At 49.6% G+C, this 15,440-nt stretch overlaps 1 protein-coding gene and 1 long non-coding RNA gene across 11 annotated transcripts in view; one reads left to right on the top strand and one right to left on the bottom strand.

The window, feature by feature from the left end:
* The window catches only part of ADAMTS9 (ADAM metallopeptidase with thrombospondin type 1 motif 9), an 86,127-nt gene extending 74,876 nt beyond the window's left edge, over nt 1–11,251 (bottom strand). For 9 of the 10 annotated variants that reach the window (XR_012630230.1, XR_012630231.1, XR_012630232.1 and 6 more), the window contains exons 1-3: nt 10,397–11,251; nt 9,888–10,276; nt 8,467–8,629 (exon numbers count right to left, since the gene is read on the bottom strand). Coding sequence is in view for 6 of the 10 variants with exons in the window: in XM_074879047.1 (XP_074735148.1) it covers nt 8,467–8,629; nt 9,888–10,276; nt 10,397–10,985 (1,141 nt within the window). In the remaining 4 variants the exon portion in view is untranslated. Of the gene's footprint in view, nt 1–6,992; nt 7,118–8,466; nt 8,630–9,887; nt 10,277–10,396 lie in introns of those variants that run through there. The other variant, XM_074879053.1, reaches the window with a different exon arrangement.
* LOC141947699 (uncharacterized) lies at nt 9,982–12,871 on the top strand. Its single transcript, XR_012630233.1, has 2 exons — nt 9,982–10,230; nt 11,261–12,871. It is a non-coding gene; the product is annotated as an uncharacterized LOC141947699 (long non-coding RNA).
* The last annotated feature ends 2,569 nt before the right edge of the window (nt 12,872–15,440 follow it).

Raw genomic sequence — 15,440 nt, forward strand, 5'->3', positions numbered from 1 at the left:
AATTTAGCTGAGCTCCCTCCAGGCAGTCAGGCGGCGTGTGACCTGCCTTCCTCAACTGGAGCAGGAGCCACAGCAGCAAACCCTGTCCAAATGGTTCGGTACAAGCTCTGGCTACAGTTGGCTGGCCTGAATTTGTTGCCTGTAGCTGGTACAACAGCAGCCACTGAAGTGACTGCCATCACTTGGAAAAGAGAGGCAAGAGGCAAAATGGATTTTCTTCATGCAGAGGTCAGACTGGCTGAAATCAAACCACATTTTTAGACTCTTCTTGCCAGGAAATGGGATGGAAACTAGCTCCTCTTTAGGACCCAAAGATATCCTAAACTGGACCCAAGGGTATTTGTCGCCCTGGGTCTGTTTTAATTCTATATCATGCTTTATATCTTTATCTGTCTTTCAATATACCTACAGATATATCCCAGATGAATTTGCACGAGGCCAAATTCTCACCTCTGTTACTGTGGCTGTGCTTGTTGTGGCCAGCATAACCCAGAGCTAAACACCTCTTCGCTGCCAGCAGCTCCTTGCCGTGCTCAGAAAACAGCCAGGGATGGTAATGTAATGGGGGAGCAGCAACTGCCTTGCTCTATACCACACTGCAAAGACCAGTCCTATAAGCAGGACTAACCCTGCCTTCCCTCTGGATAGCTCCTTGACTGTGCAGTCGGAGCTGCTGCTATAGCTAGAAAGGGAAAACAGACTTTATTGACAGAGGTGAGTTCAACGGCCTACATCAGAATGGAAGTGAAGGAGCCAGGCCAGGCAGGATCCAAAGAAAAAGATATTTTGCGGTCCCACCTCCATTCACCCACTGTGGCCTGTGAACCAGAGCAAGCTTTCGCTATGGAGACTCCATCCTTGGAAGTGCCAAAGCTCAAGGTGATGCTGAACCCACATATGTTTTTTTGGGGTGATCCTGCTTTTCTTCCTGCTGCTTGAACCAGAACGCTTGAGAACCACGGACTTGCAGTTAGCAGCAATCAGCTTCCCTTAGGAAGAATATATTCTCTGGTTTTATACCATGCAAACGCCAAAGACCACACATACTCTCGCCGTTTCCCTTCCCGATGATGCATGTGAGAATGCATTCCAGCTTTAAAGATTTTCTTCTGCCTAAGGTAAAAGGTTGTACATGAAAGCTATCAATTTTGCACAGTAGACAGAAACTAGATTAATGAACAAGACAATAAATTGCCTCTTTAAGAAAGCACATAGTAACATGTGAGCTGAGCATGTGGTGGAAAATTATTCAAGATCATTTTACAGACAAAATAACTAAATAACTGTACCACACGACCGCAAAAACAGCACTAAATTGGTACAAAAATGGTTTAAGGTATGGCTGACAGAAAGTTGCAGTGCTGAAAAATCACTGATATCAGTTCCATAATCCACTGGTTCAGGAAGAAAAATAAGCTAGCCCTCTAGAATGACTGAAAAAAACATGGCAAAATACCCTTGAAAACCATCCTGGTGCTGCAAAGGACTGGGCAGTTTGCTAAAGCACAGCCCAGCATTTCACCTATGAGAAGACACACATCTGAGCCAGGTTGTGGGTCAAACCAGTATGAATATACCACAGACACACTGACATACACCAGTGCCATTTCAGCACATCAGGAGAACAGCCCAAGCTGTTGCCTTCTGCGCTGCCTGAGCTAATTGAACCTATTTGCCTGCACAGCTCTAGAGGCTGCACTTGCTGAACCCAACTTCTGCCCTGCAAACCACCTAAGCACCCAAATGCCAATGCATAACAGTCACAAGTACACCAACACGTTATCTACACTGTGAGGTACCATACCAACAAGAACAACACTGAGATCACCACAACTTTGTACTGACACTCAGTAAAAGGTGAGAAAAACTAAACCAAAAGAACGAACGAACTTTGCCTAGCAATTGGCCACAGGGATGCTGGCATGAGGGAAGAGAAGTCACACAATAGTCAGCTGTTTATTTTCAGTAGTATATGCTACAGGGAAAATGTACAGATGGAAAGTACCAAAGTGATACCTCCCTGCTTCTCCCACCTGCCCTTCTTCAGCGGATGTCCACGCAGATGATGTAAAAGTAGACGCACAATTGCATGTACATCCAAGGAGAATAATTTAACTCTCCACTTGCCATGTCTAAGTTGCAAAACAATAAACAATGAATAATAATTTTAGTCACAATCTTGGTCTTCCACCATTAGGGTACCAGATGGATGCCTGATACATTTTCAGTACTAAGAATGTAAACAACAAAATGCATGCAACTTGCTTATAACTCACATTGAGAAATTTTTAAATAAAACCACAGTTATGGGATCTGTATCATTGGCTGTGATCAAGTTTTTAACTGAAGTCAGTCTAATACCTTATTTCACTTGCCAACACCACAGCAAGACAGCACAAACATTACAGCCTGATCCCTTTCCCTACTCAGTATGGGAAAAGCTTGTGTTTGACATCCCAGGCCCATTTGACCAAGTACCAATTGGCTGTTACTGTGCTATTACCTCAATAGGAAGCCAGAAATAGAATTAATTACATTAGCATATGGGACTTGTGACATAACTCTCTCATTTGCTGTTTTTGGGAGGGAAGGAAACCTGAAATAATTACTATCTGACTATAAATTACAATTCACTTCCTTAAGATGAGAAACTTTTCTGAGGGAAAGAACGAAGTCAATGTTTTACCCTGAGGCCAAAAGCAAAGTTGACAGCTTAAACAGACTTTTGAAAGAGCTCAAGGATTGCTCAACCTGGAAGTAAAGGCTTAGGAAAACCTCCCTGCAGATCTTCTACAAACCCATGGTTACGTGACACCCAGCAGTACAGAATTTGCCTGAAGACCTGCCTGTAAACCAGACAACTAGAATGTGAAATTCTGCTGGATGAAGGAGGAGAAAACCAAAATAAAGTCATAGTTGGAAGCAAGACAAACAGTGCAAAAGAAATAGCAAAAACCCAAAAGGGCTCTACACCAACAACTTGACTGCAAAGGACATGGGATTTCATCATGGACCTCTCACAAGAGTACAAAAATTAAGTCCTGTGGAAAATGCATTCAAAGTTTCTGCCTCAAAACTGCTATAAAATAAGAATGTAACACACATAAATGGTCTGTAGAATGAGTATGAAATTTTCCACCTCTGGCCTGTTTGGCCCTGTTCCCCACCACTGCCAGTTCTAACACCGGGTATACACCTCGAACCACAGCTCCAGCAGGAGCAAGAGCTCATCACCTACCTGTGCCAACAAGAGAACACATGGAAAGGGACAAAGTCAGGCTTTAGCCATGGTGCCAGACCCCCAACACATCCTCCATCAGGTCACCTCCCCAGTCACGACACTGATAATGCATTAACAAACCCACATGCTGGCAACCTCAACCTGGTCATCCCTTCCCAAACACGTGGGAACGCAGTGGTGGGACCATCTCCTGCTTGTGCCATGGGTTCACCAATGACATCCCATGCAGCTGGATGGCACTGGGGGAGAGATGACAACCATCTGTAAGGGCTCAGCGGGCTGGTGCCAATTATCACACGGAAACAAGATCGCAATCATCAAGCTGGCAGCACCAGGCATTTGCTTGCTCAAGACACAGGGCAGCACTCCTCTGCTCCGGTGACTCCCCAGTGTCACGTTCAGCAGGATGGGTTGTTAAAGTCACTATGAAAGGTAATCTATTACAAATTACTCATTAATGCCACTGAAAAATCAGTGACATATGACTGATTATGCCTGTGTCACGCTAGCTCGGCGGCAAGACTTGGTTCATGCTGCTGATATGTCTCGTGCTTTTTATAGCAACCTTCTCACCACAACTTAGACACACAGAGCTCCTTTTCTCCTCCTCATCTGGATGAGTACATGGGCCTTGCCTTTTTGGAGCTGCCGTGCTTGGCCACACACATGCTGCCTTTTGAGTCGTCAAACTGCTTTAACACCTTGCAACTAAATACCCAGTTGCAAATTTGAGACCCTTTTGCGTCCACTTCTGGCAGGTACTGGGACCTGCCAAGCTTTCAGGCTGTGCCCAGCAGCCATCTGTGCTGGTAATGCTTGGTGGTTTTTGGAAAGCAACCTCAGCAGTTGAGTCACCGGGCTTTCCTACCTCCGCCGGCAGCGGGTGGGGGCACAGCCAGCTCTGTGCAGGTAAGATCTGCTCTGTCCTGCACTCATCTGAGCCCGCTTCCAAAATCTCACCACCTCAGCGCGAATTGCTGGAAGGCCTCTTTGCTGGCTACAGCCCCTTGGCTCTCCCCCAGAAATAGAAAAAGCTCTAATCATCTTCCTACTAGTTTGGCACCATCAGAGTGTTATTGCTGCTTCTGCATGAGGAGTTTTGCCCGTGGTGGATATTCCCACTTTAAGCTCTCTCATTAAGGAGCCAGGACTTTGTGCAAGATCCTCACACGCAGCTCCAGAGCCCACATCTAACACCAGCCTCAGATGGGCACAGCTGACCAGCAACAAGTCATGGGAACAGCTAGTGCTCGCTATGTATTCAGTCCTTGATTTATTCATCTCAGCCACAGGCGGGTCTTGAATATAAAAGAATTATGAGAAGTGAGGCAAGAACAGGGAGGTATTTAACTAAGGAAGCAGGGAAAGAAACAGAAAACACAGATCAGGAGAGCAGAAAAGTGAATGCAGTGGGAACAAAGAAGGAGCTGCCCAAAGGAGTTAATTCAGGAGTCCTGCACCGGGGTCACAGTAAAAACTTCAAGGAATTTGCAAAGTCTGAAGCAATAAATAGATGAACATGCAGCAGAAGTGGGGAGATGAGACAGCCCAACTCTTGTATTTATGCTTATGGCCACAGGGTAATGGGGCAATGTGGCTCGGTGCCACCAAGCAGGTGAAGGCCACATCTGTCTCAGAACAAGGGGTGGCCAACAGGCAAAACAATTGGGTAAGATTCAGTAAAAGGCTAAAGCTATCACAAACCCCAAGAAAATTGGGAAGAGCTCCAGAGAAGACAACAAGCAAAATACACTTATAAACATATCGATGACGAAAAATGTGGGAAACGTGAGAGAAAGGAGAGGCAGCAGAATGGGACACAAGACGCAAAGCAAGAGGTGGCCCAAAGTGGTTTATGTAGGTGACGACCAGGGACAGTGTCCATTGGCATCTGGAGCTGGACGCCTCTCTGAAAGACCAAACCTTTGGGGTTTCACATGGAAACCGGTGGGTAGGGTTTGCCGGTCTGCTCCTGATGGGATGTCAGACTGGACGAGCGGGTTGGAGAGCTGCTGCCGGCCTCCCAAAGCCGGCCGGCACGGCGGGTGCAGCTCCCCACAGCGTGGCAGGATGCAGCTATGCGCCTTTTATCATCGGAGTCAGATTGTTCCTCCGTGGGGCGCAGGAAAGCTCCGCTCTCCAGCTTCGCAATGAGCCACTTCCTTCTTTTCTTTTTTTAGGATCAGAATTTCTTTTCTCTTCCTCCTCCACCTCAAAAAAAGCGGATATTTAATAATTTGGATCGGAAGAGCTTGCTATCGTGAAGCGATGGGTGGTAGCGGCGCTGCACCTAGTGACATCACACTGTCAGGCTGGCCAAGTCTTCATCCCGTCAGGGCTATTCAGGGAAACACAACTAATTATTCTAGCAGATCCTCGACCAGATGACAAATTGATTCACGGTACTAACTAAAAGAAGGGAAGGAGAAGAAATTGCACCATTTCCTATGACTGAAACTACATTAACCCATTACCCCAAGGAAAACTGTCCAAAGTTTTTATTGAGGCAGTTGAGCTATATGCCAGACAGCTGAAGTGCATTGCCAGAAGACCCCGGCGTTGTGCTATGAAAGTTCATATGCAGAGCACAGTTTACATTTGATATCCATCAGCATTCAGAGGAGAAAGATCTTTTTTCAGAACATCTGCAGAGTATCTCATATGTCAGAGGACCTAAAACTGTTATCAGAAACTGCTAATTAAAACTTAACAAAATCAAATACCTGTTTTTCTAAGCTGACCTGAGGACGCTGAAAACTAGAAGTAACACCAGGGAGACTGCTGGAAATGAAAGCTTTTACTCAATCTGTCAGTCAACTCACAAGGGAAACTTTTCCTGGATACTGCAAGAAGTCTATAATTACATCATCATGGCAAGGGCACGCCAGTATGTTGCTTATTAATCATTTCCAGGAAGAAGACTATCAGAAAGCCATTCTTAATAGCACCACCACCTAGCAACTCAGGCTCCCTTGCTCACTGCAGGGTGGGTACTTAAGATTTCCCTCGCGTGAATTTCCTCTTTGAGCAATTTTCAATCTCTGCCAGAAGCCTGCAATGCAAACGCATCTTTTCACACGTTTTTCTGACAAAAGACTGGATTCACACCACACCCTACAGCTATAACATACCCCCAAACTCTCATGAAACCATTCTTCTCTGGTAGGAGTGACAGATGTACCCTGTCCAAAACAGGGAGTGCTGCTAGATTTTGCATTTTCCCCTCTGCTCCAAAGACATGTGAGATACCTTCTCTCCACCTGGTGTAACCCCAAGGTTCAGCATTGCCCAAGCTGCCCTGCACTTGCTCCTTAAATAAAGTGACCAAGACTTGTTCACCATACATGTATGACTAAAGCATCATTCCCTTTCAAAAACTTGGACAACAGTAAAAGGGAGGGGCAGAGATGGAGGGGAAGGGGACAGGAGGACAAGTAAGACTGGCACACCTATATCTGGAATCCTTCAGCTTGTATTTGAGAGGCAAGACCTCCTCCCTTCACTACATGAAGCAACTGAGAAGAAAGAAAGGAAACAAAAGACAAGCAAGAGGCAAAGAATGTTGGAAAAGAGGAGAAAAAGATACACACCATGTAGGTAATATCGTGGATGGAATAATATTCTGGTGAATCATGATCCAGAAGAATAATACCCTAAATGGAAGCTATGATACAGTGGGGTGAAATACAGCAGACTGTTATAATGGCACAGAGTAAAGTCCACAAGCGAAAGTCAGCGCCCTCCCAGCTACCTTTGATTCAATGAGTCCTGTGATCTGCTGCTCCGTTCCTCCAAGGGCTACTGATGCAATGTGCCAGATTCCATGTTTCTTTCCAACTGTTCTGAGTCTCCTGCATCTGATCTCAAAGAAGGGAGCAGAAACAGCTGGAAGAGAGAAACCAGAATGGCATAGTCCAGCAGCAACCCTTGGAAGAACAAACAACGACAGCCTTGTGAGAGGTACCATTGGTCCCCAGCACGTATGTTTACATGTGGACACGTATCCACATGTCTTCTAGAAGAAACACATGTTGCTAAGTGCATCAGCTCTGGCTGGTCACAGAGCACCAGAGCATCTTCTGACTTAGCTTAGTTAGTGATCAGTGCAAGCTAAACAGACTGACAGCTCAACAGCACGGCCGCGATCCACAGTCATGGGTGCCAAACGAGTCACGCGTGCTAAATGCAGTCTAAGCTTGGCACCACGCTTCTCCTCCAGTGGTACCTTTACTCCCTGAGCAACTCCACCTACTTTGCAGCACATGAGCGGCTTGCAGCCCGCACAAGGGAAACCAGTCAAGGTCTACTCTGTTTATGTTTTAAAGCTCCTGTAGATCTAGCTGCAGGCCAAAGGAGGAGGACAAAACAGCAGGTGAAACAGAACACTGAAGAATTAAGCTTCTTCAGAGGAAACTTAGATATTTGCTGCCAAAGGAGAGGATTAGTTGTGAAAATCAGGAAGTCAACGAAGCAGAGAGCAGCAGGAGGCCACTGCAGATAATAGGGACAGTAGGAGCAAGGCTATTGCTCACCAAGGCACGTGAAGGGGAGATAAAAAGGCTTGTGCTCTTTCATATGTGCAAAGCCTAGAGAGAGTGAGGAGGTCAGGGAGATGGTGCTGGTGGAGGAAGGGCTATGAGGAAAAAAAAAAAGCCTTTGAAAATGAACCATGGAAAAGTGATTAATAAGGGAAGGACTGTCAGGGTTGGTGTTAGGACCTTCTCACTTCCACTAGAAAGAAATAAAACATTGCAACTCACAAACAGATTTGTGGAGGGAAGACCAGGAGCACAGCAAGACCAAGACAGAAGGATGTCATTTAAAGGACAGAAACAGAGTTTCAAACAGAGAGCAGATCAGATTAAGATGGTTAGAAATTACACGTAGGAGAGGACAGAAAGCAAGTTTAAAGGCTCATGGGCTATTTAAGGCACGACAGCCCAAAGGATCTCTTGCCAGCCTTACAGCAGGGATGAAATGGAAACCGTAACATTTTTCCTGACCACAACTTCCTTATAACCAATTACTAGAAAGCACAGGCACACCACGTCCCTCCAGGACAGCAGTACCGCTGCGAGCCCGGTCCTAGCGCACGCGGTACCATTTCTAGAGGGGTCCCTCAACTGCGCATCCCTTCTGCCCCACACAAACCTACTGGCTTCTTACTGCAAACTAGTTCCCTTTTGTAAGTGCCAAGTCATCAAGGGCAGTAACAAAACGAGTACCTGGAGTATCGCAAGTCTGCCTGTCCCCTGAAGAGTTGGTTGGAGGTGTCCGGTGCCGGTAGACTAGATGTGGTTTATTGTGCTCTTCTTCATACTCCTGTTCTTCAAGCGATAGTAGTGGCTCTACAAAATAGTCCCCATCGTCTGACTTGAATGTGCCTAGCTGAGAGGGACAGAGAGGAACAGGTGGTCAGCTTTGGGTGATGAGAACCCATAGAGCAGGACTACCCAACAAAATGAGTGGTTAACGAGGGAGGTGTGCGAGTGCCCGGTTCTGCAGTGACCCTTGCGAAGGTGCAGGCCAGAGCTCCAGCTCCCATCACACCACTTGCACCCACACCAGGCTGCAATGCTCCCTGCAGCCACCCCAGTGGAAGTTACAGAAAGCAGATTACTAATCCACAGGCAGGGAGCACGAGAGGGGCATGTCTGTCAGACCCTGTCCCCTACACCAGTGACATTTACCAAGCTACCGCTGCCCAAGGGGAGACGGTGCTGCAGAGTGCTGGAGGCCTCAGTGCAACCCCATCACGTTGTGCTGGTTTTCATACAGCAGCTCTCCCTCAGGTGGGCTTTAAACCCACGTGTAAGGACCAGAGGGAGATGTCCAGCCAGTGAAATCCCTGCTTATGAGAAGACACCAACGCTTCTAGTTGCACGTGACTATGAATGTAGGGATTTAGCAGGTAAAAAAGACATCCAAGACAAAAACGATCCTGCAGCCATCCTAGACTGGGATGCGTGACCAGTAACTGGGAGGGAGGCCTGCCCTGCCACACACACGTGCATTAGCCTGGGTGCTCACCCAGGGGAGCTCCTGTCCCAGACGGGGCCCAGCAGAGACCTCCTGGGGAGCACCCCGGCCAAGCACCAGGGCAGTCGGAAGGGTCAGCCCCGCTGGGAGCTTCTGCTCATCCCTTTGTCAATGTCCCCCTGCACAGAAGGGCACTAGGATGGCAGGAGGGGCTGCCAGGAAGCCTGCCTTCCTCTCTCCTCGGGCCGTGCCCCTGCGCCGGGGTGCAGCCCCCCAGTCATCCCTTCGCAGCCCTCGTCGGCACCCCGGGGGCAGGAGGGTGTCCGTGCCGGGGCTCTGCGCCCGCTGACCTCCCCCCCGGGGTGCCGCTGGGTGGCAGTTTTTCCCCCCCCAAACCCTCAGAGCAGGAGGGGTTCACCCCGGTGCCAGGACCCGACGGAATACTAAAAGCGGGGTGGGAGAAACTCCCGAACGGGGCGAGCCGGCGCCGCAAACCCCAGCCGGGGATGGGGGGGTGTGGGGGGCGGGGGGAAGGGGCCGTCCCCATCCCTCTGCCCACCCTCCCTCGCCCTGCTCCTCCCTCCTCCTCCTCCTCCGCGCTTCCGCCCCGGCGAGCCGCCGCTGGGCGCCCGGCGGGGCCGTGGCCGGAGCCGGGAGCGGGTCTCACCATCCCGGAGCAGAGGCTGATAACGGCGGTGTGCCGCGGGCGGGCGTTGACGTGGCCCCGGTAGAAGCAGTGCTTCACGTCGGCGTCGGCCGCCTCGGCGTAGAGGCGCCGTTGGTCGGCGGCAGGCTCTCCCAGGAGGCTGACGGTGAAGAGCGGGGCGATGAAGGCCGAGCTGGCCGTCAGGTTGAAGAGGAACTGCTGCCCGAAGGCGGAGAGCCTGTAGTGCGCCTTAGGGGAGGCGGCGGCGGCGGCCGTCCAGGCGTCGGGGGCAGCGCTGGTGCTCCGCCGCCGCCGCCTGAAGTGGACATCGGTGGGGAAGGGCTCGCCAAACTCATTCACCCGGGTAGGAGTCACGATCTCGTACTCGCTGAGCTTCTCCAGCAGCTTGGCTGCAAGCGAAGGAGAAGCACATGCCCCTGAGCGGGGAGGCCGAGCCCCCTAACCCCGCGGGGGGCGGCAGCCCAGCACCCCCCCGACTCCCCCCTCCCGCCTCCCCGATACCCCCTTACCTTGCCTGGGGTGCAGCTTCTGCCTCCTCGCTCCTATCCTCAAGCCGTCGATGAAGAGCGTGGTGAGTGCCAGCGCCAGCGGCGCCAGCTGCATGGTGCTGCGCGCTGTCCTCAGAGGAGAGCAGCCTTCCCCCGCTTGGCTCTTCTTTTCCTCCTTCTTTTTCCTCCCTTTCCCCCCCTCCTTTTCCCTTTTTTTTCTTCTTTTTTTTTTTTTTCCGCCCCCTTTCTCCCCCCCCTCCCCGCCCCCCGGTGCGCTGCCGGGGGGAAGGCGCTGGAGCCGGGCGGTGTTAGGGGCGGGCGGGCCGGCGGGGCGCGGGGCGCCGGGGGCCGCGCATGTTGCGCGGGGGCGGACGGGCCGGGACCGACGGGCCGGGACGGGGGAGCCGGCCGCCCGCCCGCCTGCCTGCTCTCCCTCGCTTTCCGCCTCTCCCCCCGTCGGGCTGGTGGACGGGGCGCTCCCGGGAGCCAATTTAAGGGGGCGGGCTCCATAGATCAAGCAGGAGAAAAGATCCCGCCCTGCAGGAGCAGGGACAGCCCTTCCTCCTCTTCCCCCCCCCCCTCCCCTTTCCAACATGTCACTTTCTTTCATTCCGAGGAACGCCGGAATCGCAGGTTTTCGCCAAGAAAAGCCCTCGCCGGGGTTGGACGGGGCGGGCGGAGGAGGTGGGGGGACGCCGAGCCGCGGCCCCGCCGGCTCCTTGCAAGTGGTTTTACAAAAGCCAAGTGGTCCGGGCCGAGCGGCACCGGCTGCTGCCTGATGTGCCAGGTCCTGGGGGAAAGAGCCACTTCACCGGGAGGAGAGCCGAGTTTTCTTACATAATTGATGTTCATCCTTTTTTTTTTTTTTTTTTTTTTTTTTTTAAGACAGCTCGAAGCAGTTGTACCAACAGTCGAAGAAGCCCCCGTGTGACACTTTCCATAGCAGTTGTTCTCTTCTGCATTTCTCACAGATGAGGCGCTTAAAGCAACTTTTGTTTAGCATTATTTTTATACTGTGCAGTTTTCAGGCACCCTGAAGGAAAAGAAAGATTATTTCCTTATCTGAGTTTATTTTGGTTTGTTTTACAACTTGGAAGTTTTATATAAAAACTTAAGACATCCATTAGAGCTAAATGTAATCAAACATTGTCTTCTACCCTTCCTTAAACCAAACCCAAAAACCTTGGGTTTGTGTTTGTTACTTTTTTCAAAATGGGGAAAGATGCAATGAAATTTAAAGCCTGTAGGCAAGGCAAAAGAAAATAAATGGTTGGAAGTTCAGTTTTGCACTTCTGTAGAAAATGTCAAAGTTCTATACTTTCTTCACTCAACTTTGGGATAAAACCCAGAAATACCAATATTTGCTGCACAAAGGGAAAGCTTTTAAAAAAAATCAATTCAGAATCCACTTCTGGGCAAAATAGCACCTCCTGGCTCTTCTAAATTAACTGGTGAAGCCCTACAAACCTCAACCGTTAGTAGTAAATTACTAATTTTGTACAATGAATCTGAAAGTCAAAGTAAGCAAAGCATCACCTCTGAGGCCATGTGTCTTTAACTGGCCAGGGCTGGGAGGGCTCCTCGGCAGGGCCCCGGCAGCACCTCTGCACAGCAGAGCACAGAGCAGGAATCTCCACGTTGGTGGAGACCCATGTCAGCACACCTTTAGGGCAAAGTGTAACGGCACATAGCCTCTCAGCGTGGCATTGTGCCCACACTTATAAACCATGTTTAATTTAGGTATCGGATGCTTACAATAAAATAACTCACCTGTACTGGCTTCGGGGGCTTGGCAAAGCTGGGATGCTTCCAGGCTCGAGTTGCTTCGTGCATGGTCAGCTCCAACAACGGTGTTGGGCTTTCTCACTGTGTCCAGCCTTAGGGCTGGCGTGAGCACAGCCACGGCTGCCTGACGGTCTCCCAGTTCTGGGGAGCAGAGATGTCTCCCTCCTTCCATCATGGGTGGAGCAGCGACATGCCCATTCTGGTAGATGTCACCTACTGCCAAGGAGCAGCTCTTCCAATAACCAAACGTGGTTGTATCTCCATGCGCTCACCTGTTCAGGAGAAAACCTGGACCGGATTTGCTTTTAATGCTGCAGAGGGCCTGCATGGTAATATCTTCCTATTCTTGCAGCTAACTGCTCGTTCATGTACACACATTAAGAAAGAAATCCTCAGAAGAGGAGAAAGACCAAACTATTCTAAAATAACTTCAATCTGCAAAAACTACTGGGGCTGCCACGCAAACCCCTGGCTTGCATGGCCTCTCCTGGCTTGGCATAAAAGATCGTGGCATCCCCACCCGTCCCACACTGAATTGTGTTCTGAGTCAGAAAAGCCACCGAGGTCCTTGGGCTGCTGGATGAACAAAAAGGGGAATCTCGTAACATCACTGCATGGCAGCCCAGGTTTCCCTCCAGGCACGTTGCCTTGCTCTGATTCTTTTCTTCAGGCTTTCTCTGTCTCATTGTCAAATAAATGACTTAACTCATAGCAGGAGTAATATCTGCTCCCTGGGCTAGCGGGAGTACCCTGTACATTGCTGAACCCCTGACAGTCGTCCAGCACCTTCCCACAACTTCCGCGTGTCCCCGAAAACTTTCAGACTCCATGGGGAGAGGGATACAGGGTGCTTGAGCTTGGGATACAGCCCCAGAAGTCATGGCAGGGGAGGGGGAGGCCGTATCCCACGCTCAGGTGGGTGCAGACACGTATCCCAGGAGTGCTGGTGCTGCCAGTTGGGCATGTTGAGGGATATCAAGCTGCCGGTCAGCAAAGAGGGAGTGAAGAAAAGTGACCCGAGTTGCCTGAGGAAGGTGAGAGTGGAAATCTGAGCATAGCATTAGAGCTGAGTCAGAGGGGAGGGGAGGAGGCTTACGTGGAGCTAGTCCTGCTGGTGTCCTGGGGGAGAGGGGTGCAGCCTTCACTCATCTCCTCATCCTAAGATCAGGGTGGTGTTGGGAAACAAGTCGGTTGCTGGTTTATCTGTGTTGCAGAGTGCCTCAGGGCAGCTGCTGTCCCCGTTTCACAAGCGCCCTGCATCCCACTGCTCCCAGCCTCAGCATCCCCTTGTGCCGGGTCCAGTGCTGGTGGGAGCTGCCTTGCTGCTGTTCAGCTCACCGACACAGGACAACCTGTCAAAGCTTTGCTTATTTTCCTTAGTTTTCTACAAGGTAACCAGTTAATTTGGATTCAGGGTGGGTCTCAAAGGAGCTCAGGAGCTGGCACAGGGTGAGAAGTGGCAGCACATACCTGTGACTTGGGTGGGCAGGACCCTTTTCTTTTTGGCGCTGAGCTGAATGGAGTGAGGCTGTCACGTGGAGGAGCATCATCATGGGCTCGCTCGCTGATCTGAAACCTTGGCACGTTCAGACACGAGGGTAGGCAAGAAACAGAATCACAGAATCATCTAGGTTGGAAAAGACCTTGAAGATCACCTAGTCCAACCATTAACCTAACATTGACAGTTCTCAACTATACCATATCCTTAAGCGCTATGTCAACCCTAAACAAAAGCCCTCCATCTTTCAGAAGAGGGGAGCTGACCCATGGATGGACTATTTAGGTCTCTCAATTACAGGGCAGTGGACTGAAATGCTCCCAGGACCAAATCCTGGCTTTGCAATGGCACTAAACATGTTCCAGGAGCACGGTATTACTTACTTACAATGCCATTTCCATTGACACATGTAGGAGTTGTATCTTGTGCAGCATTTTGAATCTTTACAGCTGGAGATTAGGAAGTGCAGAAGGAAAGCTGTAGCGTAAGTAAATAGATTATGTGGAGTTTAGAGAAACTAAGCTACAATCTTAAATTCAAATAACTTTCCTATTAGGAAGGATCTATTAATACTTACGATATGGTAATTGTGCAGACTCCAAGTCCTCACCCAGTCAGAAGTAACCCCTAAGAGCCCATACCTACTCATGGAAAAATCCCCTTAAAACACTGGGAATTTTGCCTACATAAATACTGCAAAAATCGAGCTGCAAATGCCTCTTCTATAAACTACAAAATGAGAACTTGATCACAACAGCAAAACTTCAATGGGAAATTTAAGGCAGTGCATGCTGCTGCAAGAATACACTCAAGGAACCCAAATTTCCTGAGGTTTTTCCATTGCTTTTCATCTTCGTTACCATTTCCTTTTCCCCATAGGTGAGGGCAATCCCCAGTCACTAATCTTTGTTCTTTGCCGCTCGGCCTCTCTGGGTAAGCGTCATCTTCCTTTATCTGCTGCATCCACTCACTTGCCCAACGATTATCCCAGAAGGCAGACTGTTTCCCTTTGATGGCTGCTCTTCAATGCCACAAGATAACCAAAGACAGCAAACATTCTCTCCTCGTGTCTAATCTGTGTGGTCAGAAAGTGAAAGATTTCATTCCCTTCAAACAGCCAACTGCTTGCTGGCTGGATTCCTGCCTGCCTTGCTCATCTGCCTATGCTGGTAACAAGGATACCACTCAGTGCTGCCTTTCTCTCAGTTTAGGAAGCTGTTCTGCTCACATAAAGGCCTTTTCTTTAAAGGACATTTTCAGCAATTGGGTTAAGGTGGGATTTTTAAGTTGTTTTAAGCCTTTCACATTTGTTTGGAGGGGCTGAGACTTATAAGTTCTTGGTGTATATTTAATTTTCCAATTTGTTATCTGTGCCAAGCCAACTCTTTTTGATCCTGGTTAAAAGGATTCAAATACACAGTTTAACTCATCTACAGTAGCTATTTAAGCTCCTGCTTCCTCCGTGGGGCTCTCTGTTCTTACCCTGAGCCGTGCCCCGCATAGCGTGCTGTTGCCATTGACATCCAAATCACTTGGTTTGTTGGGGGTTTGCTCCTCCAACCCGGAGAGGGCTGGGAAGTGGTACCTGCCTCTCACAGCAATACCAGCACAGCACTCCTGTCACAGCTTGATCCCTGCAGGCCCATATCCTGGTCCCCATTTTAGGGCCGGTGACAGAGGGAGATGTGAAATGATGTGCCAAGATGCTGCAGAGCAGAAATAAACTCTCACTTCCATCCTAGTCCCCTGAGATAATAAAATGTGCACATTGAAGTGACTAAT

The sequence above is a fragment of the Strix uralensis genome, chromosome 10, assembly GCF_047716275.1.
Source record: "Strix uralensis isolate ZFMK-TIS-50842 chromosome 10, bStrUra1, whole genome shotgun sequence".
Classification (NCBI taxonomy): domain Eukaryota; kingdom Metazoa; phylum Chordata; class Aves; order Strigiformes; family Strigidae; genus Strix; species Strix uralensis.